We start from the raw sequence: 23,368 nt of genomic DNA, 5'->3' as shown, positions 1-23,368 counted from the left end.
GGGTCCTAGAGGGGGGCTGTTCCAGGGCTCGCCACTTTAAGGCGCGCGCAGCCCAGACTACGCCGCGCACACCCTGTCCCGGCCTTCCCCGCGCGCCTCCCAGGCCCCGCCCCGCGACGCCGCGCACGCCTCGTCCCGACCTCCCCCGCGCGCCTCCCAGGCCCCGCCCCGCGGCGCCGCGCACGCCTCGTCCCGACCTCCCCCGCGCGCCTCCCAGGCCCCGCCCCGCGGCGCTGCGCACACCCTGTCCCGGCCTCCCCCGCGCGCCTCCCAGGCCCCGCCCCGCGGCGCCGCGCAAGCCCGGTCGTGGCCACCCCAGTGCGCCGAGCCTGGGCGGGGCAGGCAGACAGAGGTCGGGAACCGTGAAGCGAGGTGCTTCCCGCTTTCCCGGCGCCGGGTCCCGGGCCCGCCATGGAGCCCCGGGCGGTTGCGGATGCCGTGGAGACGGGGGAGGAGGACGTAGTTATGGAGGCTCTTCGCGCATACAACCGGGAGGTGAGCGGGACGTTTAGGGAGGAGGTGAGGCCGGGTGGGGTCCGCACGCGTGGCCGGCGGCGGGGGCGTGAGTGGTGAGCGTGGCGAGGGGCTGAGGGTGGAAGGGAACGCGGCGGGGAGGAGCGCCAAGTCTCTGAGGAGTTGCTGTGGGGGCTGGTGTGTGGGGCTGGGGCGCCATCTGTTCCGAGCGGTGCCTGCGGCCTCAGGTCCCTATCCACGGAGCCCGGGTTCTGCCGCGGTGGGCCTGCGCCTTCTGAGCCTGTGGGTCTCTCTGCAGAACTGCCAGAGTTTCACGTTTGATGCTGCCCAACAGGAGGACAGGAAGGTGGGTGCTCAACGAAGGGTAGAGGGGCAGGGACGGGTGGCCCAGGTAGAGGAGCCTGGTGGAACCGCTCTTCTCCCTGCCCACAGAGACTGGCGGAGCTGCTGGTCTCGGTCCTGGAGCAGGGCCTGCCACCTTCCCGCCGCATCATCTGGCTGCAGAGCATCCGCATCTTGTCTAGGGACCGCAGCTGCCTGGACTCATTCACCAGCCGCCGGAGCCTGCAGGCACTTGCCTGCTATGCTGGCATCTCCGCCTCCCAGGGCTCGGTCCCCGAACCCCTGGACATGGATGTTGTGCTTGAGTCCCTTAAGTGCCTGTGCAACCTTGTGTTAAGCAGCCCCGTGGCACAGGTGCTGGCGGCAGAGGCGGGTCTAGTGGTGAGGCTCGCAGAGCGAGTGGGGCTGTACCGCCAGAGCAGCTTCCCGCACGACGTCCAGTTCTTTGACTTGCGCCTCCTCTTCTTGCTAACGGCACTTCGCGCCGATGTGCGCCAGCAGCTGTTTCAGGAGCTGCAGGGAGTGCACCTGCTGACCGAAGCGCTGGAGCTGACGCTGGGAATGACCCCTGGAGAGAGGCCCCCTGAGCTCCTGCCTCCCCAGGAGACTGAGCGAGCCATGGAGATCCTCAAAGTGCTCTTCAACATCACCTTCGACTCCATCAAGAGGGAAGTGGACGAGGTGAGGGCTGATCTTAGCCTGTGGGTGGGGTATGACAACTTGGACGTTTCTTGGACGTGCTGCTTTGCCAGGTACCTTCAAATTTCTCCACGTCAGACCAGGAGGAACTCTTAGCCTGTCAAGAGAAGGCAGGGAGATGCCCATCCGGGACAGGGCCCTCAAGGAAGTTTTCTCAGGGAGGTGGAGAGCATAACTGGCTCTTGCAGCTTGGCAGGAGGGCTGTTTGGTGGGGGGAGGCTGTGAGAGACTCATCACCACGCCTCTGTGAGCATGGACCTAAAGCGCAGAGCAGCTCCAAAGGGATCCGTCAACGTTCTTAGTCAGGAGGGTGCTCTTCAGGTCGCGTGGGAGAGGACAGCATCCAGGTGTACAGTAGAGGTGTGTAATTAGCGCGCGTGGGCTTGCGGTGGGCCAGACGGTAGAACCTCAGCTGGCAGCGATGGGGGCGAGCGGGGCTCTCTCTCACAGGAATCTTTCTCTCTTTGGTCAGGAAGACACTGCCCTTTACCGGCACCTGGGGACCCTTCTGCGGCACTGCGTGATGGCTGCTGCTGCTGGAGACCGCACAGAGGAGTTCCACGGGTGAGGGTGGTGCCTGTCGTGCGGGGGGCGTTCTGCTCGCAGGTCTCCCTGGTGGTTCCTAGCTCTAGAGTCTTCTTTCACCTGGGTGAGACGGACGTCAGTGTGTTTCCGGGGAGCTCCGGCATTTACAGTACACAGCTAGGACAAGAGCTGTGAGTCCGGGGACAGGAACGTGCCAGTGGACTTTGGGTAGCGTCACGGACAGTATGGTATCTGTAAGGCAGCACGCTTGTTCACATCCATTGTTGCTAACCTATGCATAGGCAGGTTCTGATTTTTGACTGCGTTGCTTCGACCCAGATGTGCACTAGGTCGGCCGTTCGCAGGGAGTGTTCCCCTCAGCTCTGGTACCTCGTGCTGTTGCTCAGGCCCCCAACGCTGGTTCATATCGTGGCCCCAGCAGGTGGTGGCAAGCGTTGTACCTGGGCTCGGGGATTGGATTTACCAAATGCCCCTTTCATCTGTCCCCAGCCACACGGTGAACCTCCTGGGGAACTTGCCCCTCAAATGTCTGGACGTTCTTCTCACCCTGGAACCCCACGAAGGCTCTTTGGAGTTCCTGGGAGTGAACATGGATGTGATTCGTGTTCTCCTCAGCTTCTTGGAGAAGCGTCTGCACCAGGTGGGCAGGGGGCGCTGCTGTGGCTCTGGTCCAGGCTTTCCCGAGCAGCTGTGGTCGCTGCGTTTTTGTAGTCCACGCTGGGAGGTGGAGAGCAGCCCCCCAGTGTGATTCAGGTGACGCTCCAGCTCCTCCACGGTCCGGCCACGCAGGAGGCTGGACCCTTCTCCCTGAGAAGTATACGGAAACAAGTTTTCAGAGTCTAGCAAAGGACTCATTTTCTTAGATCTCCTTGTGGGTCTTTGAGTGGCCCTGAGAAGCCCGCCTACCCGTAGTCCCTGCTTGTGACCCTAAACTCAAAGTGTCACTGAGCACAAGCAGCCCTTGGTGACGAGCATCGGCCGTGCCTTGGCGTCCCTAAGGGGACCCATAGGGCCTTCAAGCCAGAGGCTCTCTGATTCCTGCGGCTGCACCCCAGGGCATTGGCCAGCCAGTGCTCTAACCAGCTCCCCTGGCGTTCGCAGATGTATCACGCAAGCCAAAGAGATTCTGTAGGGCCCCGGGGAATCCATGTTGCCTGCGTGCCCTGGGAGCTGGTTTGTGTTCTGGCGGTGTGCTAACAGCTTGGGACACTTTGTTTTCCCCACCATTGTGGTGTAAAGGGAGGGAAGTGAGACTCAAAGCAGTTGAGTGATTTGCCTCAAGTTGCAGGGCATGCAAATGGCCCTGAGTTAGGGTCCACGCCTGTCCTTTTCGAAGCTCACACAGACACCCACTGCCCTCTCTTAGCCCCTCAGCTGGGGCCCCTGTGGCGGGGCCTCGTCCCGAACGCCTCCTGCCAGGACCATCTGGTGCATGTGCCTAGCTCCCCTGGCCTCGAGTCAGATGGGCGCAGTCCAGTGACAGAGGCTCCTCTGCAGACGCACAGGCTGAAGGAGAGTGTGGCTCCCGTGCTGAGCGTGCTGACGGAGTGTGCCCGCATGCACCGCCCCGCCAGGAAGTTCCTGAAGGCCCAGGTACGGGGCAGAGGGGCCGCGGTCAGGCCCTGGTCAGAGACCCTGGTCGTTCCAGGCCTGGGCTCAGGGACAACTACATCCCCAGGTGCTGCCCCCGTTGCGGGATGTGAGGACCCGGCCCGAGGTGGGGGAGCTGTTGCGAAACAAGCTGGTTCGCCTCATGACGCACCTGGACACCGACGTGAAGAGGGTGGCAGCCGAGTTCCTGTTTGTCCTGTGCTCTGAGAGCGGTGAGTCGGGGGGCCAGCCCCTCGCCTACCCCTCCCCAGCCACGTTTGCACACTGACCTGTGCCCTGCCCTTCAGTGCCCCGATTCATCAAGTACACAGGCTACGGGAATGCTGCCGGCCTCCTGGCTGCTAGGGGCCTCATGGCAGGGGGCCGGCCTGAGGGCCAGTACTCGGAGGACGAGGACACGGACACAGACGAGTACAAGGAAGCCAAGGCCAGGTGTGTGCCCCCCACATCCTCGGGCTGCCCTCACTCGGCCCCCATTCCTATTCCCACACCCATTTGGGCCCGTAGGGTGGGCAGGACAGGGTGACCAGCAGGTAAAACCTTATAGAATCAGGCTGCTGTTCCCAAGTGACACGTATTCTGACATCAGGGTGTTTTGTTGAGAACACCGGCTGAAGGGGGCCGAGTAGTGCCGGGGACCAGGTGGTCCAGACGGCAGGAGCTGGTTACCTGCTGCTCCAGGAGGGAGGGCTTTTCTGCAGTTGCCTCGCCTTCCCCGCACCCAGGAAAATGGGTTTCTTGCCATTACAAGCCCAAGCAGGAAGATAAGGAACTCCACTCACCCCACACAGCCTTCTTTTGTCCTGCAAAGTCACTGATGCGTTCCCCATGCTCCCTCTCTTGTGAAACAGCATAAACCCAGTGACTGGAAGGGTAGAGGAAAAGCCTCCCAACCCCATGGAGGGCATGACAGAGGAGCAGAAAGAGCATGAGGCCATGAAGCTGGTGAACATGTTTGACAAGCTCTCCAGGTATGTGGCCTGGCAGGAGGGGCCCAGCGCTGGGACAAAGGAGAAGGACCCACGTCCTGTCTTGCGAGCCGCAGGAAGTGGGATCAGAGTGGGGGTTAGGTTCTGGCAGGGCTGCGTTACTAATGTTTGAAATCACCTGTCTTGGAGGAAATTCTCTAGCCAGGGGTTAGGGCTGAGGTCAGTATTAGGTCCATCTTTACAGCTGATGAAAACTGAGGCCCAGAGAAATTAAGGTCTCAGAGCTTAGGTAGCAGTCAGGATTTAGGCCTGACTGAAACAGTTCCCACCCAGGCTTCCCCAGTAAACAGGAGCAGCTTGGTGGAACAGAAGGTCGCAGCCAGGGGTGAGCAGGACCCCTGCCCTTCCCTTCCACGCCTTTTCCCCTCAGGCACAGAGTCATCCAGCCCATGGGGATGAGTCCCCGGGGTCAGCTCACATCCCTGCAGGATGCCATGTGCGAGACCATGGAGGGACAGCTCTCCTCGGACCCTGACTCGGACCCTGACTGAGAACGGCTGCTCTTCCGCTGCCCTTCAGAACTGGTGCTGCTTCCAGAGGAGTCCTGGGGGCCAGGACCTGGGGAAGCCACATCCCTCCCTCCAACTCGGAGACCCTTTTCTCTTTACTCCCACACTTCTATTCGTGATTTGCCTTTGGTCCATTTTCTTCTCTTTAGGGCTGCGAGGGTCTTGTCCTATGAACTCTGGGAACTCAGCCTTGCTTTCCGCAAATGAAGTGGTTTCTTTTATGTGTGCCTGAGGGCAGGGCTTAACTGAAGGCAGAAATGTACATGGGTTTGGGAGGGCGGGGGCTGAGTGAGACACAGCACATCCACAGCTGGCATGCAGGCCCAGAGCTGGTGTTGGGCAAGCACCACATTTCACAGGGGAAAGAACCTGCTGGAACTTTATATGCTAATGCCAGAAACACACAAGGTAGGATCTGCTGTTTTTGTCCCCACTGAGTGCACGGCTGGCAGCCTCTTGCATTCTCGGTCCTGGCTCAGTGCCCAAGTTCTCTGGTTGTGACAGTTGGGTCTCAATCCTTCCCACTGGTTTCAACCATAAATACATGAAGGAAAATGTCTCTCCTGAAACCATAAGTCTAGATTTCTGTCATGCACCACAGAGCTTCACAGAAACATTATTCTGGAATAAAGAGTTCCAGGCAGGGATGTTTGTGTGTGAATACATGTGCAAGATACCAAGTAAAGGCACGTTAAGCAGAAATAGAATCATGTTTTTCTTAAATTCAGCACTTTTCCCAGGTGCGTATGCGTGTCTTGTTCTTTTTTTTTTTTTTTTTTGCTGTACGCAGGCCTCTCATTGTTGTGGCCTCTCCCGTTGCGGAGCACAGGCTCCGGACGCGCAGGCTCAGTGGCCACGGCTCACGGGCCCAGCCGCTGCGCGGCATGTGGGATCTTCCCGGACCGGGGCACGAACCCGTGTCCCCTGCATCGGCAGGCGGACTCTCGACCACTTTGCCACCAGGGAAGCCCGCATGTCTTGTTCTTGAAGAGTGAGGCCACCAGGTCTCCTGAGGAGTCTGTCGGTGAGATCTGCTCCAGCCCAGGGGCCCAGTGGGGAAGACAAATGCCAGGAAGGAGAAAGCACTGGGGGCAGGGTTGGGGCAACCCCAGAAGAGGCCTGTACAGAAGCAGGGAGACCACAGTATGTTCTGCCCAAACAGCAGTGTGGCCTGAGCACAGGTCAGGGAGCTGGGCGAGGTTTCCAAATGAGTACTGCCTTCTGTCTTAGAGGTTAATTCTAGCAGCATTACTGGAAGAAGGCCTGATGGGGGCGAGGAGAAACAGGGAGACAGGAAGCTGCTGGAATGGTCTGGAACAGATGAGTTTCTGGGGGTTGATGTGAAAGGCATCAGGGTCGAGTGAACAGGATGGGATGACCTTCATGAGGGGTGCTGGGTGCTCTGAAAGTCCCGTGGACTTGAGCTGGAAGAGGGCACTATGCCCATCTCCGAGATGAATCAGGGACAAATGTTCTCAGTCCTCGGGTTGTTTCAGTAGAGGAGAGACACGCACACACCCCCAAGCTCCCCTTTCCACGTTCATCTTCCCTTTCAGGAGACAAAAATGAAGGGATGCCCAGTTTCTCTATTAGTTTACTTCATGCCAGAAATGAAGGACAATCTCTAAAAATAAACCTACTAAAGAGGCCACCGCGCAAGAAAACCCTAGTGCATTACCTGGGACCCAGGCCCACACTTGGGGTGTGACTGGGGCTGCTCGACCCAAGTGGACAGATGCTAAACCTGCCCTTCAGATGGAGTCCAGTCTGGGGTTCCAGGTTGTCTGAGTCCAAGAGGTTGACCATCAGAAGAACGCTTGTGGCATTAAGAGCTTCAGCAAAAAGTCAGGCCAGGCAGCTCCTGCACATCTGTGGCTGGGGTGGCCCCGAGTGCACAGACTCATGACCTGGGAAGACACTCCAGGGGCAGCCTCAGGTCGCATGTTCTGGTTCAGCCAAAATTTGTAAGCGTGCCCGAGCTGTTCTTCAGGCAGAGGGCTCGTCAGAAGTGGGCAGTGGCTCCCGTGTAGCCCTTTCTGGCGTGAGGAGCAGCCCTCACTCTCCTAATTTGTCCCAACCATCAAGCTGGAGCACAAAGGAGAGAGGAAACTGGTTATCTGAAAACATACCTGGGCACATCTCAGGGCCTGGAATTGAATTATTTCCTAAAACGGAAGCTTTTCTGTCCGCAAATGCTGCTGTTCAACCAAGTTAAGACGATGCCAGCAGGGCTGGGCAAAACTGGGCGGCTAAATGGAGGGCTTCGCTTAAGTAACCAGGCGAGATGTACTCACGTACGCTCACTGTTTGGAAAAGTAATCCAGCTTAGACTTCAGCTCATCCCTTAGTGTTTATTCTTGGACAGCAACTCTTTTAAAATAAGTAAACCCCTAAAATCGTAACTTTACACAAATTTCTGTGGAACTAGAAAATAGCACAGGTCAAATCCTATAGGACTATAATTCTAAACGTCTATAGAGGCTACTTGACTTTGTCTTGCTGTTATATGGAAGTAGGAAGTCAGCCACCCAAGGCTCCTGTGTAAGCTGCCAGGCGGATCTGACCAAGATCTCTACTCCCCTGTGAGCAAGGCATCTGCTACGGTTCCTCTCGAGGTGTAAAGTGTAAGCATCCGTATTAGCCGGACTCTGCTTCCATTAAGCGACCCAGCAACGTGACTTTAACATTTGATGGTCTTTATTTCCTCCGTATAATGAGATGAGAAATGGCACCGTCCTACATCTTATCCCTAAGAGCCAAACTCTGGATTGAAAGGCAATGATGTCTAATATCATGAAAACAATATAACTGCAAAGTCTTATATCTTTAAAAAGCCTCATATTCTTCTTGCTTTGGTTCAAATTGGTAAGAAATCAGGCTGTAGCCAGAGGCTGGGGGCTTTTGCCAGTGGAGGTGAGAGGAAAGGGCTGACTCATGGCCCTGAGTCCTGAAGCAGCCACAGCCAGAAGGTGAGAGGTTTCCCGAGATGGCAAGAATATAACTTACAGCATTCTAGTGAAGTCCACTTCCAGCAGTGTTAAACCTGGCTGTCATCATAAATAATCCTCTTTGAGACAACTGGACTTAAAATGCTTAATGCTGCCCCCTGTAGAAAAGAACCCCTCACATCAAGGCTACACGTGCTAACTGATTCTCATGGGAAACTGCATCTTCTGTAACCTCACTTGTTTATAGGAGGTTTGACATCTGGAGAGATCAAGGCTCTCTGACTTTCTACGCTCAGCAGATGATACGTCAACTCCTCTCACTCTGATTATCTCCTAAAAGCATCATCCCACACAGGTTCAGAGAACTTCAGAATCACATCTTATCCTGGAGTGCTCCTTCAGTTCAGGGTACAAAGACAGCTGAAGTGTGACGACTGCAGAACGACAGCCCTGTCTGCCTAGACCCTCATCTCCACTCTGCCACTCAGCAGGAACGAAGCATCAGTTTCTTCATCTCTAAACAGAGGTATTAAGAATCACAGCACCCGATTCATAAGCACATAGATGGCGCCAAACAGCGCCTGGTACAGGGTTAACAGCAATATTACCTATTACTGTTACTGTTTTAGCCAAAGAGGGCGCCACTCCAGGTTGACCAGACCCCAGAGTAGAAGAGATGGCCCCTCCCGTGACTCTCAGCAGTCCCTACCTTTCCAGTTTCCCGCTGGATGAGGTCCCGCATCTCCTCCGTCCAGCCCAGAAGCTCCACCAGCCTTTTCACACCGTGAACCACGTCCCCCAGCTGGACCACATCCCTGCCCCGAGGATGCCTAGCCAAGGACCCCACCAAGTCCCGGTTGATGAGCAGTCGGGGCACCGAGCTCCTCACGGCCTCAGACAAGCTGGCGAAAGGTTCCACCTGAAAAATTGCCCAAACGTGAGGAGCACAGTGCCCGCCCTCCCAAGCCCTCGGGACCTTTCTGCCACAGCCCCTGCAGCCTCGGAGGGACAGCACAGACTGACAGTGAGACCTTGGATATGGAGAAAACCCAGCATCCGTTTCATTTCTTCAGTAGCACTCCCACCGCTGGGTCTCGATGCCCTTGTTCCCCCACCCCAGCCTGCCTCTCATCCACGCCCCCTTTCTCTTCCGACATCTCCTGGGTCCTGTGGGTCTCCCTGCTAAAGTTCATGCACACCACCTTACCTGCCCTCCTCATCCACACTCACCAGTGACATGACAGCTCGTCTATCTGGTCTCGCTCCCTGAGAGCAAGGGCCCGGCCCCTCACAGAGGGGCCACCACTGAGGGGGTCCTGACACACACACTGCCACAGGGCCTGGCACACAGCAGGCAGGTTCACTGAAGAAACACACAGCTCTGGGCCTCTGACTGGCTGGGGCCCCAGGCACAGGTCTTTCTGGCCCCTCTGCCCCTTGGTGCCTGCATCCAATCAGGCGCAGCCCATTTCAGGGTCTCATCACGTCCTTTAGAAGTCTCCTGAGCTTCAAATCCGGAGGCATCTCCCAGGCCCCTCAAACACACGTGTGCAGGACTGCACTCAGCATCCCTGATCCAGATTCCCCTCCCCAGCAAAGGCCCTGACCCCCACGAAGAGACAGACACCTCTCTCTTCGGTCCTCAAAGTGACGCCAGGCTCCGAGTCCAGCCGTTCCCTCTCTGCCGTCTCTCATAGCCCCGCAGTCTGACTGTGCTCAGCCTCCTGGACATCTGCTCACTTCAGTCCCTGTCCCCAAGTCTCTCTGATCCCGAGGATGACCAGCTACATCCCTGGTTTCACTGCCTCTACACAAGGTCGGTCTCTGTGATACGACCTGGGAGACCTGCTCCCGCCTCACGTCTCCCACACCCCTTCCCCTTGCGCACTGTGCCCACCTGCACTCTGGATACCTCCAACGCTGAGCATCCTCCCTGCTCCCCATTCTAAGCCTGGAACACCTCTGCCTCCTCGCATGTTGAATCCACTCATCTTCCAGAGGTGTGGCCCCAGAGCGTCTGTCCCACCAGCCCCACCTCCTCTGCCTCGTCCCGCCAGCCTCCTCCCCACATGTCTGTGCACCGCAAGGCCTGCTGACAAACCTCCAGAGAGGTCCCAAGGATGAGCAGCAGGTCTGCCATGGGGAAGTCAGCCAGATGCAGCAGGAACCTGTGGGGCAGCATCTCCCCAAAGAATACGATGTCGGGCTTCACAACGCCAGTGCAGACCGGGCAGCGTGGGACCGTGTCCACCATCACGTCGGCCTGGGGTGACACAGAGAGAAAGGGGGCCCAAGGAAGCTGTCACAACACACTTTAAACGGAAAAGGCAAAACCAGCTTCTTATTGAGAAACTGTCAAGCGTTCCACAGCTGAGACAGTAGTACAGTGAAGCCCCCTGTCTATAATGAACCCAGCTTCAGCAATTACTGACACTCTGCCAGTTTCATATAGCACCCCAGAGTTTGGGGAGTATTTGAAAGCAGATCATGGACACCACACGATATCCAACGCACTGAACACTACGCTCTGCACCTGGGGTGCTTATCAGAGATATGCAGGTGCTGAGGAGACACAGCTGAACTTGGAACAATACAGGGGTCAGGGGCACCAACCCTCCGCACAAGTGAAAATCTATACGGAACTTAGAGTTAGTTAACCCCCTGTACAGATGGTTCCTCTGTATCTGTGGTTCAACCAACCATGGATCAAGTAGTCCTGGAGTACACATTTATTGAAAAAAATCCACATATGAGTGGACCCACACAGTTCAAACCCGTGTTCAAAGGTCAACTGTACTGATTATATAGTCCTCAGAAGTACTCTGTAGGCATTTGGCCAACAACAGGCATTATTCAATTTGTCCCTGATTTTAGCTGAAGTGATCCTGACATCATCACCTTAGCCCTGAAGACATTCAGGTCGGCTTCAACTCACTGGCTGCAGTTATGAGTCACAACATTTTCCACAGACTTCCTCCTTGCAGGCCAAGGTGAAGCAGATGTAAGCTATTATTATATCCTGCTACACTTGGATTCATGCTTGGGCTAGACATTAGAGGAGGAAACTAAGGAAAAAGACACCTGGCTTCTAAGATAAACCTTTACAGCTAATGGGATTTGTTTTTGCAGGCAGAACCCAGTAAGGAGCAGCAGAAACAACAGACAAAAGAGATGGGCTGGTCAACGACTTCAGATATTCGCAGATACAGATTAGAAACTATATTATGGGTAAATTTTTAAAAAGACAGGCTTGAAATATCTATTGGAGATAGAAAGCTTACAAAATAATGTCGTGGATTTGAAAAAGAACCAGATAGAACTTCCAGTAATAAAAAGTAGAGTATCGAAAATTAAAGCTCAGTGGAAGGGCTTTATCCTCTATGACAGAACAGAATATTGATAAACTGGAAAGTAGATCAGGAGAACTCAGAATGCAGCACAAAGAGGAGCAGGATGGGTGTAGAAAAGAGCCGCCAAGGGCTGCGGACAGTGTGAACCAGTCTCAGAGGTGTTTCACCCAAGGTCCACACAGAGAGGACACGACATGGTGGGGCAGTCACTGTCTGAAGGGATCATGACTGAAGATTTTTCAGCAAAAATGAAAGATATCAAACCTCAGATTCAGAAAGCTCTACAATTTTTAAGCAGAATAAACAAAAGGAAATCCATACGGAGACAAACCATAGTAAAGTGCAAAACTCCAAAGAGAAAAGTTTTTTAAAATATGCAGAGAATAGATAGCAACAGACTGATTCTAAAGTTGATATGGAAAGCAAAAGACTCAGAATAGCCAACACAATCTGGAAGAAGATGATCGATGAAAGAAAAATATGGTAAGTCAGGCTTCATTAAAATTAAAGACTTCTCCTCTGTGAAAGACAATAAGAGGATGAGACGACAAGTCACAGACGGGGAGAAAATATGCAAAAGACACATCTGATAAAGAACAATAAGAAAATGGGCAACCCAGTTAAAAACTGAGCCCAAGACCTCACCAAAGAAGATATACAGATGGTAAATGAGCATATGAAGCAAGTTCAACATCATATGCCACTAGGAAATTGCAAACTAAACAATGATATTCCACTACACACCTATTAAGAACGGCCAGAATCAGAACACTGACAACACCAAGTGCTTATGAGGATGTGGAGCAACAGGAACTCACATTCACTGCCGCTGGGAATGCAAAATGGGGCAGCCCCTTGGGAAGACACAAACTAAACACAGTCTTACCATAGCATTCAGCAATCACGCTCCTTGGTATTTACCCAGAGGAACTTATGTCCACATAAAAACCTGCACATGGATGTTTATAGCAACTTTATTCATAATTGCCAAAGCAATCAAGATGTCCTTTAGTAGGTGAATGGATAAACAAACTGTGTTACATCCAGCAAATGGAATATTAGCCTAAAAAAAAAAAAGTGCTTATCAGGCCATGAAAAGACATGGAGGAACCTTAAATACATAATGCTAAGTGAAAGAAGCCAGTGAGAAAAGGCTGCATATTGTATGATTTCAACTCTATGACATTCTGGAAAGGGCAAAACTATGGAGACAACAAAAAGATCCGTGATTGCCAACCTAAATGTCCATCAACAGAGGAATGGATAAAGAAGATGTAGTACATATACACAATGGAATATTACTCAGCCATAAAAAATAACAAAATAATGCCATTTGCAGCAACATGGATGGACCTAGAGATTACCATACTAAGTGAAGGAAGTCAGACAGAGAAAGACATATATATGATATCACTCATATGTGGAATCTAATTTTTTTTAATGATACAAATGAACTTATTTACAAAACAGAAACAGACTCACAGATTTCAAAAACAAACTTATGGTTACCAAAGGGGAAACGTGGTAGGGAGGGATAAATTAGGAGCCTGGGATTAACATATATACACTACTATATACCAACAAGGACCTACTGTATAACACAGGAAACTCTACTCAATATTCTGTAATAACCTATACGGGAAAAGAATCTGAAAAAGAATGAATATATGTATATGTATAACTGAATCACTTTGCTGTACACCTGAAACTAACACAACACTGTAAATCAACTACACTCCAATAGAATTTTTTTAAAAATCAGTGGTTGCTAGGGGTTGGGGGCAGGAAGGGAATAGGGTTGACTGATTAGTGGATACAGGGTTTTCCTTTGGGGTGATGAAAATATTTTGGAATTAGATAGAGGTGGCGGTTGCACAACACAGTGAATGTACTAAATACCAATAGACGGTACACTTTAAAATGGTTAATTTTATGCTATGTGAATTTCACCTCAATAAAAAATAAAAGACAGGATCCTGTGCCATGTTGATATTTCAGAATTTCATCTTTATTTAAGATTTTCCACCCTATCTTACTCTACTTTAAAAAACCCATTCTAGGGACTTCCCCAGTGGTCCAGTGGTTAAGAATCCACCTTCCGCAAGGATATACAACGGAGAAAAGACAGTCTCTTCAATAAGCGGTGCTGGGAAAACTGGACAGCTACATGTAAAAGAATGAAATTAGAACACTCCCTAACACCATACACAAAAATAAACTCATGGGGCTTCCCTGGTGGCGCAGTGGTTGAGAATCTGCCTGCCAATGCAGGGGACACGGGTTCGAGCCCTGGTCTGGGAGGATCCCATATGCCACGGAGCAACTAGGCCCGTGAGCCACAACTACTGAGCCTGCGTGTCTGGAGCCCGTGCTCCGCAACAAGAGAGGCCGCTGTAGTGAGAGGCCCGCGCACCGCGATGAAGAGTGACCCCCACTTGCCACAACTAGAGACAGCCTTCACACAGAAACGAAGACCCAACGCAGCAAAAATAAATAATTAATAAACTCCTACCCCAACATCTAAAAAAAAAAAAAAACTATTAAAAAAAACCAACTGTATATAAATAAATAAATAAACTCAAAATGGATTAAAGACCTAAATGTAAGACCGGACACTATAAAACTCTTAGAGGAAAACATAGGAAGAACACTCTTTGACATAAATCACAGCAAGATCTTTTTTGACCCACCTCCTAGAGTAATGGAAACAAAAACAAAAATAAACAAATGGGACCTAATGAAACTTAAAAGCTTTTGCACAGCAAAGGAAACCATAAACAAGATGAAAAAACAACCCTCAGAATTGAAGAGAATATTTGCAAATGAATCAACAGACAAAGGATTAATCTCCAAAATATACAAAGAGCTCATGCAACTCAATATCAAAAAAACAAACAACCCAATCCAAAAATGGGCGGAAGACCTAATCTAAATATACATTTCTCCAAAGAAGACATACAGATGGCCAAGAGGCACGTGAAAAGATGCTCAACATCACTAATTATGAGAGAAGTGCAAATCAAAACTACAAGGAGGTATCACCTCACACTAGTCAGAATGGCCATCATGAAAAAATCTACAAACAGGGCTTCCCTGGTGGCGCAGTGGTTGAGAGTCCGCCTGCCGATGCAGGGGACACGGGTTCGTGCCCCGGTCCGGGAAGATCCCACATGCCGCGGAGCGGCTGGGCCTGTAAGCCATGGCTGCTGAGCCTGCGTGTCCGGAGCCTGTGCTCCGCAACGGGAGAGGCCACGACAGTGAGAGGCCCGCGTACCGCAAAAAAAAAAAAAAAAAAAAAAGAAACAAAAAAAACCCATTCTAGGATAAAGATGTGGTGTATATAGATATATACAATGGAATATTACTCAGCCATTTAAAAGACTGAAATAATGCCATTTGCAGCCACATGGATGGACCTAGAGATTATCATACTAAGCAAAGTAAGTCAGAAAGAGAAAGACAAATATCATAGGATATCACTTATACGTGGAATCTAAAATACCACACAAATGAACATATCTACGAAACAGAAACAGACTCACAGAGAAAGAGAACAGACTTGTGGTTGCCAAGGGGTAGGGAGGTGTGGGAGGGATGGATTGGGAGTGTGGGATTAGCAAATGCAAACTATTATATATAGGATGGATAAACTACAAGGGCCTACAGTATAGCACAGGGAACTATATTCAATATCCTGTGATAAACCATAATGGAAAAGAATGTGAAAAAGAATATATATATGTATAACTGGTCACTCTGCTGTACAGCAGAAATTAAACACAACATTGTGAATCAACTATACTTCAATAAAATTAAAAAAAAAAAATTCTATTCCCAAATATTCCCAGAAGTACACAGAGGTGTAAACATGGGTATCATTACTGTATTATTTTTAATAGTAAAAATCACAAACATCATAATATATCCCACAACAGGTGAATTGCTAAATGGAATGCTCTATAGTTACTAAAAACAGTAAGTAGAGCTGTAGTTATTGACACAAAATATCCATGAAATTTTGCTCAGTGACAAAGCATGTTGCACATTAATCTTAATGACCCCATTAATGAAAAAAAATTGTAACTGTGTGTGGGTGTAAGTACCCAGAAGTGTGCATGTATGTTTGTATATACATATCTTTCTTTTTTTAAGGCCTGGAACATTATACACCAAACTGTTAAAAGTGGGCTACAGGAACTGGATGAAGGCAGATTCATTTTTCCCTATATATTTCTCTATTGCCTTATTTTTTTTTTAATCTGAAAAGATCCTATGGCCCAATAAGTTTATATTTACAGGTACTGGGAGTTAGGACTTGCACATTTTTAAAAAACTGAAGTACAGCTGGTTTACGATATTGTGTTAGTTTCAGGTGTACAGCAAAGGGATTCAGTTATACATGTGTATATATATGTATGTATACATATTCTTTTTTTATTCTTTTCCCTTATAGGTTATTAAAGCTATTGAATGTATAGTTCCCTATGCTATACCGTAAATCTTTGTTGTTTGTATTGCCTTAATTTTTTACAAGTACATATTAAAAATATTTTCCTAGTATTACTGTTCTGTTGTCCTTCCGACATGATGCTTATGCAACACCGCTTCTCCAGCTTACTCCCAGTGAGAAAGGCAGAAGGGAGAGAACTGTCAGTGTGACAACTCACCCAAAAGTCCTCCCCTGCGAAGGGTCTTCGGCAGACGGTGCAGGTGGCAGAGGCAAAGGATCCATGAGCTTCAACGAGCTTTGAGGCAGGGATGCCAGACGCTGAAATTCAAACCAAAGCTAAGTGCTGCTGCCCCCAGCTTGGGCGGAAGCCCCTTAGTGTAACCTCTGGGCTGAGCAGGCCCTCCAGGAGTCACCGCCCTTGGTGGAAGCCCGACGGCCCCGCCTCTGTCACCTACAAACGACACCCACTGATCAGAATAACCTCAGGGGTGAGGCTCCAACATGGAGCCGAATCACAGTTAAAACAAAGCCTGTGAAAACACAGTAGAAAAAACATTTAAGTCCAGATAAAAGTACACCCAATACTAAGAAAAACATTTTCTATGCTACAGACACCTAGTAAAAGTGAGAAAATATTATAAATACATTTCCAAAAACCTGTAGAAAAACAGACAAAAGGTAACTTATCATGAAGTTTTTGTTATCACCGTCAGCTCTGGAAGACTGTAGGTACACAGACCTGGTCCTAGCTGCAGTGGTTTCCCACTGTCCTCACTGTACATACGCCGAAGCTCACAGCCACACACTCCCGCCTTCCCACAAGGCCTGCCCTGCTGCAACTCCAGGAGAGAGACTGTCCCCATGGGGTATTCACTGCTGCCTATGTGGTTCCAAGCTGTAGAGTCCTTCTAGCAAAGAAACATTTTCCTGGAGTCGAGATAACTCCATTTTTCGAATCACAACACACCCACAGCCTGGCTGAGCTGCCGCTGGCTTGCTGAGAGTTGCCTGTCAGCACCTGTCAGCGTCACTGCACGTAAGAAGAGGCCCTGGCAACTGCTTCTCTAGGGTGCACGGCCAGGGGTCTGTATGACAGTATGACCCATGAATCACTGGTTGTGGCCGCCACCTAGACAGTCAAGAAATCACCACACACTGAGTTTGATGAACTTAAGGAATTATGAGTGATTTCTCTGTGTGACAATATCATGGTTGTGTTTTAAAAGTCTTTATCTTCTAAAGATATCCATTGCTAGATTTATGTATTAAATTTATGATGAGAGGGATCTGCTTCAAAATAGTTGGGGGTGAGAGAGAGGTGGGGTAGGACACAGATTAAACAGGACTAGCCATGATGAGGTGATGAGGACATGAGGATTCATTACATTCTTCTCTTCATTTTTGTGTGCTCGGAAAATCCCATAATGAAAACTTTAAAAAAGAAATCATTAGGGGACTTCACTTGTGGTCCAGTGGTTAAGAATCCGCCTTCCAATGCAGAGGACATGGGTTTGATCCCCGGTCGGGGACCGAATATCCCACATGCCGCAGGGCAACTAAGCCCACGTGCCACGACTAGAGAGCCAGTGTACCGCAACTACTGAGGCCACGTGCTCTGGAGCCCGTGTGCCACAACTAGAGAGAAGCCCACGCACCGCAACAAAGATCCTGTGTGCCACAACTAAGACCTGATGCAGCCAAATAAATAAATAAATAAATATTTTAAAATATATACATATAAAAAGAAAAGAAATCAACGGATCAGAAGCTCCCAATGTCAACTTTAGTTCTATCCCAAACTCACAGCCCAGAAAATGGGTCCACCAATGAGGTCCCAACAGTGATACTTAAACACACAGAGGACATTTTTGGGGGGGACAAAGGCAAAACTTTTTGGCTCAAAATCAGTCACAAGGATGGGGAATAAGCACTGGGCCTCAGCCCTACCCAGAAACAGGCACCTGAGCCTTCCCTGCAGGAGTGAGAAGATGTGAGACAGGACGGAGGTCTCACCTCTCTCAAGCCCATCGATGTTCTGTGTGTAGAGCCGCAGAAGCAGCCCCTTGTCATGGAGCAGTCGCAGGAAGTAGTGAGTGGCATTAGGCCTATAGTTCCCAGGGTACAGCTCCTTGGCAAAAGTGAAAAACGGCTTGGGATCGCGAAAGAAAAATGAGAGCTCAAAAATGGCCTCGGGGTAGGGGATCTTGTACTGCTGGAGGTTGCTGTAGTATCCGGTCCCTGGAGATCTGCAGAGAGAAGCAAGAGGCTCTGAGCCCTTCAGGAGAGAGCCCCAGGCAGCCAGGGAGGTGCATGGGGACTGCACGGCACCTGAAGTCTGGGACGCCGCTGGGTGTGCTGATGCCGGCCCCCACCATGACCACCACCCTCTGGCAGGCTCTGGTTTTAATCAGCTCAGCAATGTCCTGCAGGAGAAACTTCTGACTGTGGCCTCCACTTCCAGAGACACTTGAGGCACCGGCAGAAAAAGATATGGGCCTTCCTCCACCTGCAACACTGACAGGAAAAGGAGAGCAGTCACGTAACCGATGATAATCCAGTTCATGCTAGCAAGAATGAGCCATGTCTCCCCTCCCCAACCCCACCACTGAGAATGACCGCACACTTCCTTCCTGCCCCCCAAACGACCACCTTTCTCACCATGGATAAAATACAAACTCAGAAATCAAGGCGTATTTCAGGTTAATAGCAACTGTGCAAATAAGGAAAGTATCATTTCACAATTCCTGTTATCAAAGGCTAGTGCTGAAGGCTCAAGCTAGAGCCAAGGGCATCCCTTTGTGGGGTCTCTGGGGATACTCTCTGCAGAGCCATACACCCTAACATACCTGGGACGTGACAAATACTCAGTGACATTTAAAGAAAGTTAAACATCTCAGACTTTACACCAAATATTACCAGGATGATAAGTGGGTTCAAGAGACCATTCCAAAAACAAACATTCATATCCTAACAGTGAGCGATCCAAACTGCTGCAGAAACTTCAACGTCCGCAACTACTCAGGAGGCTGCTCATGTTACATGGCAGCCAAACAAGTCACAGAACCCAGGCAAGGCAGTGGGCAGACTGGACCTCGGGGTCTCCCCGCAAAACTCCAGAGACCAGGAGCTGAGACGCTCTCAACAAGTTTAACGGTCAGGGGTGAGGTGCTCTTCCACACACAAAAAGAGCAAGACACACAATAAACAAGTCACAGGCTTCGGAGAGGCATCAGGACTCAGTAAGTGACTCCAAACCCAGGAAAGCACCCGGAAGAAGACGAGGGCAACACAGACAGCACAGAGCCTGGAGCGACACCTGAAAAACGTTCCACTGAAGCAAGTCTGCAGCCACTGGGGGCGCGCAGGCTAGAGACGAGTGCGGGCCTGAAGGCCTTCTGGGTTTACTGATCTGCTCTCGGGGCCCTCATCTGGCAGCTGCCTGAGCTGCACAACTTCATCACCGCCTGGCATCACTCTGGCAGCTCACCCAGAGTTCAAGACGGCCAGCCCCACCACACAGGGCACCTTCCTCACACCCCAAGGGCTGGCAGCTACCACACCCATCCTCCAGGAGAAGGGCCTGATGACCCGCCTCCAGGACATCGCCCTCCACCCTGACAGGAAAAGAGATTAAACCAACTGAAAGGACAGCCCTCCCCAAATGACTGATAAATCTAAAGTGAATACAGACATAAAAACAGGAAACAGTATTTATTTTACTCATTTGTGATACAAGCAAGAAATAGGCACGCTAGAAGCACATCTTTACATACAGGTCAGGACAACCCAGAGCTTATCTTCCAGGAGTGCGACCCTAACTCACTCCCTTGTTTGCTCTGTCTTTGGTTTTTCTCTTGTTCCTGAAAAATCTGCACAGACCCACCCGCTTACACACGGCTGGTGAGGTTTGCCCAGACGCCCTCTGCCAGCCAGAGCACCCTAACATCTTAGCACAACACACCCCGCCCCAGTGATGGCTTCAACCCCGCTACTCCCTCTCACAGACCCCTCCTCTCCTGGTTCTCGTATACACCCCAAACCCAGCTCCTTTGCCTGAAAAGCCCTTTTTCCACCTCAGCGTGTCCAGAGTCTCCCAGAGTCAAGGCCACCTCCTTCATGAAGCCACTGATGAACCCGGTGAGAAGTCACTTCGCCCTCCTCTGAAAGGTGACAGTGCTGGCTCCCCCTCCTCCCTTTAGGGTGCCTGTCACCCCTTCCCTTCCTGCACTCTCACACTCCACTCTGGGGTAAATGACAGTGCAACTCAGGGGCTTGCTGGCCACTCAGTCCATTTGTGATGCCTCTCCTGACACACAAAGCATCATCTTGGTTTTCCAAAGTACAGACCTCAGAAAGGTGTGTGATGAGAAAGAGGAACGTGGCAAGGGGAGGCAGGGCCGAGGGCACCAAAAGGAGAGGCACAGCCCTAGCTCACTGCCTGTCTCACCAAGTCGCTCAAGCACCCTGAGCCTCAGCTGCCGAAGCTAAAAGCAAGGGAGCCAGAGACGATTCCTACAGTCTTTTGAAAAAAATCCATAGCTGTAAACCTCCCAGCAGAAAGTACAGGAAATAGATGCAGCAGGGAAAACAATGCTTCCGCACTCCTCCCCAGGCTCTTGCAGAGAGGCCCCTAGATTCTGAAGAAAGTTCTGCTGCATCAAAGACTTGCATAAAATCACCTGTGAAGGCAGCTCTTCTGAGTGCAAAAGTCAATGAAATCTCCAAAGAGGGTTTTCCGATGAAAACCAGTCAGATGGCTAGGAAGGAAAGAGAAGGTTCTGGTTCCAACCACAGCTATTAAATGCCCCCCTGCACACAGCATCAACAACATCTATTCACCTAAGGTCCTCACCCAAACATTTACTGAGCTCCTCCTAAATGCAAATTATTATGAGAAATGCAAAAGGAATGAGAGGGAAGTTGTGATACTGTGATTTATAATAAATATATATTTTGGTCTCTGTCCCAGAACTCTCTGAATTTCCTAAGAGCAACGGGAGCATCTTTCGTTACAATATTTGGCCTTTTGGCCTCAGTTCCTAAAATCCCTTCAGAGCCGTGAAGGTGAAATGGGTGTCTTGTTATTCATAACAAGTCTCTTCCCACCACTACTGGGTTTATGGTAAGAGGTGACTACTGGAAATCCCCTAAGGATGGGGATATGGTTGCCAGGGGGACCGACCACGATTAGAGGGTTGGAGCCTCCATGAAAACCCAAAAGGAGGGGGTTCAGAGAGCTGCCAGGTTGGTGAACCAGAAAGCTTCCACGGGCCAGGCCCTAAACTCCGCAGGGACAGAAACTCCTGTATTGAGAACCCTTCCAAACCTCGCCCTATATACATATCTCTTCACCTGGCTGTTCATTCATATCCTTTAATATCCCTTATAATAAACCCGCGATCCAGTAAGTAAACTGGTTTCCTGAATTCTGTGAGCCGCTCTAGCAAGTGAATCCAACCAGAGGAGGGGGTCGTGGGAACCTCCGATTTGCAGTCAGTTCGTCAGAAGGACAGGTGAACCTGGATTGGCGGCTGAAGTGGTGTCAGTCTTGTGGGACTGAGCCCTTAACCTGTGGAAGCTGGTGCTATCTCCAGGCTGACAGAGTCAGAATTCAGTTAAATTTGACACCCCGTCGGTGTCTGTGGGAAAGCGGAGAGTTGCTTGCTGGTGTTGAAAAAATACCCATGTTGTAGAAGTCATTACCATTGTTGAGTGCCTACTTGCATGCAAGGTATTACTCAGGGTACTTGATGTGTATTTCTCATCTACATCAGTAAAACGTCTGTCGCTGAAAAACACCCGGCAGAATTTTGCCGAATGTCTAGAACATACTGAATGACTTAAAGTATATGCTACATGGAATGAGAGTTACTGGGAGTAGGGGTGCTCTGAGGGGCAAGCATGGGTGCTGCCTGGGAAACGGCAACAAAGGACAATTTCTTATAAGAGCCCTAAAAAGGCACAACTTCCAACTTGCAGACAGCCTGTGCAAACGGACTGCTCCTCGCAGGCACCCTCCAGCCTTCTGCTTGATGGTGGGAGCAGCGGGTGGGGAGAGTGGGAGCAGGGTTTACTGAATGATGGCGGTCTCCTGATCAGCACCTGGTGGCCCGGGTCACTGTTTAGCCATGCCCCACCCACACAACTGCCTGCAGATTCTGAAACTGGAATAAGCTCCATGGAGGCAACAGTTTGTCTGACCCCGGCTCCATCCTAGCATCTAGAACAGTCTGGTAGATAATGAGTCCAATTAAAAGTTTCTTGGATGAAAGAAAGACTCCTCCTTGGTATTTCTTTATGAAACTTCGATATTTTTGGTAGTTGTGTAAGAAGGCATTAAATGAACGTACCATTATTTACGTAAACACTTGCCCATTAGTGGGCATTTAAGTTAGTTTCCTAACTACTCTGATTAGCAACTATGGGCCTTAAGATTTTTCCACTTGTAGGTTCAGTTCCTAGACAAGAACTCAAAATGTGCAATTATTGTGTATGAACCTGTGAAGGCGTATGAACATACGCTGGTGGGAGTATTAACTGCACCACCTTTATGTGGGGCAATAAAATGTAGACGCAGGAGTTCCACTATTAGAAATTTATCCAAAAAGTGAGGTACAAACAAGGTTATTCAACACAGCATTATCTGTAATAACTAAAGATTAGAACCCATTTCAACAAGAGACTCGTTAAAGTATGAAACATCCATATAATGGAATTCTACAGATTAGTATAAAAGGCTCAGAAAACATTTGTTTAGAATGGAAGTAACTCCAAGACATGTTAAGTAAAAAAGAACAGGTACAGAATAGAATCTAACTAAAAAGGGGGCGGGATGTCAAGAATAAACAAGTAATGTTGCTTATACACGCCCAAAATACCCCGGGAAGAAACGAGAAACCAATGCCATGGGTGTCTCCGGAACACCCTTCAGGGCCGCGTGAGCAGGGACTTGCCATTTTCAGGTCCTCCAATCGTCCCGCCGACCACGCAGGGGGAAGCCTGACTCCCCCGCTCCCCGGAGCGGGTCAGTCTCCGCCCTGGGCCCCGCCCGCCACCCCCGCCGCCGCCGTCACCCGGAACAAACCAAGGCCGGCGGGTCCAGGGCCGCGCACCTCCCAGGCCCCAAAGCCTGAGGGCGGGAACAACCGAACAAGCCCACAGCGCCATGTTCCTCCAGAGCCCGCAGCGTCAGGCGCCCAGGGGTCACGTGCGCGCTCCGCCCCCGAGCACGCCCCACCCCCGAAAGTCCCTCCCCTGCAAGGCCTTATCACACCCTCGCGCTCTCTTTCCCCACCTCCAGCGCGCCCCGCCCCTCTCGGTTCACCCTCGCCCCGCCCCAGCGCGTCCTTACCACACCCTCGCGCTCTCTTTCCCCGTCCCCCAGCGCCCCGCTCCCGCAAGCCCTTACCACAGCCTCGCGCTCTCTTTCCCGGCCCCGGCAGCCCAGGTG

The 23,368-nt window shown here is 50.7% G+C and overlaps 2 protein-coding genes across 4 annotated transcripts; one reads left to right on the top strand and one right to left on the bottom strand.

Annotated features, from left to right (window-relative positions):
* The first annotated feature begins 304 nt into the window (after window positions 1-304).
* RIC8A (RIC8 guanine nucleotide exchange factor A) lies at window positions 305-5,880 on the top strand. The gene is made up of 10 exons (XM_082660172.1): window positions 305-495; window positions 773-820; window positions 907-1,497; window positions 1,988-2,079; window positions 2,551-2,701; window positions 3,559-3,654; window positions 3,740-3,884; window positions 3,960-4,104; window positions 4,524-4,643; window positions 5,032-5,880. Exons 1-10 carry the CDS (start codon window positions 412-414, stop codon window positions 5,150-5,152), a joined length of 1,593 nt encoding a protein of 530 aa, XP_082516298.1. The 5' UTR covers window positions 305-411; the 3' UTR covers window positions 5,153-5,880.
* An 872-nt stretch (window positions 5,881-6,752) lies between these two features.
* On the bottom strand, window positions 6,753-23,105 carry SIRT3 (sirtuin 3). 3 transcript variants are annotated; one of them, XM_082660173.1, is made up of 8 exons: window positions 23,003-23,092; window positions 20,598-20,675; window positions 18,247-18,432; window positions 17,932-18,164; window positions 16,136-16,236; window positions 10,220-10,381; window positions 8,828-9,037; window positions 6,753-7,255 (listed from the first exon to the last, which is right to left on the bottom strand). In XM_082660173.1, exons 1-8 carry the CDS (start codon window positions 23,083-23,085, stop codon window positions 7,226-7,228), a joined length of 1,083 nt encoding a protein of 360 aa, XP_082516299.1. In that variant the 5' UTR covers window positions 23,086-23,092; the 3' UTR covers window positions 6,753-7,225. The 3 variants fall into 3 exon arrangements, with proteins under 3 accessions (XP_082516299.1, XP_082516300.1, XP_082516301.1); XM_082660174.1 differs by lacking the exon at window positions 20,598-20,675 and having other exon boundaries at window positions 23,003-23,105; XM_082660175.1 differs by lacking the exon at window positions 8,828-9,037.
* Window positions 23,106-23,368: the final 263 nt, after the last annotated feature.

Source organism: Grampus griseus (assembly GCF_964374135.1).
Source record: "Grampus griseus genome assembly, chromosome: 8".
NCBI lineage: Eukaryota > Metazoa > Chordata > Mammalia > Artiodactyla > Delphinidae > Grampus > Grampus griseus.
This window is presented reverse-complemented; position numbering and strand designations above follow the sequence as displayed.

Excerpts from the sequence above, each read along its gene's own strand:
- SIRT3 (XM_082660173.1), bottom strand. The coding sequence starts at position 23,085 with ATGGCGCTGTGGGCTTGTTCGGTTGTTCCCGCCCTCAGGCTTTGGGGC. Across the intron at positions 18,433-20,597 it reads CAGAAGAGCTGCCTTCACAG|TGTTGCAGGTGGAGGAAGGC; the intron begins GTGATTTTATGC and ends TTTTCCTGTCAG. Across the intron at positions 18,165-18,246 it reads AGCGGCGTCCCAGACTTCAG|ATCTCCAGGGACCGGATACT; the intron begins GTGCCGTGCAGT and ends TTCTCTCTGCAG.
- RIC8A (XM_082660172.1), top strand. The coding sequence starts at position 412 with ATGGAGCCCCGGGCGGTTGCGGATGCCGTGGAGACGGGGGAGGAGGAC. Across the intron at positions 1,498-1,987 it reads TCAAGAGGGAAGTGGACGAG|GAAGACACTGCCCTTTACCG; the intron begins GTGAGGGCTGAT and ends CTCTTTGGTCAG. Across the intron at positions 3,885-3,959 it reads TGTCCTGTGCTCTGAGAGCG|TGCCCCGATTCATCAAGTAC; the intron begins GTGAGTCGGGGG and ends CCTGCCCTTCAG.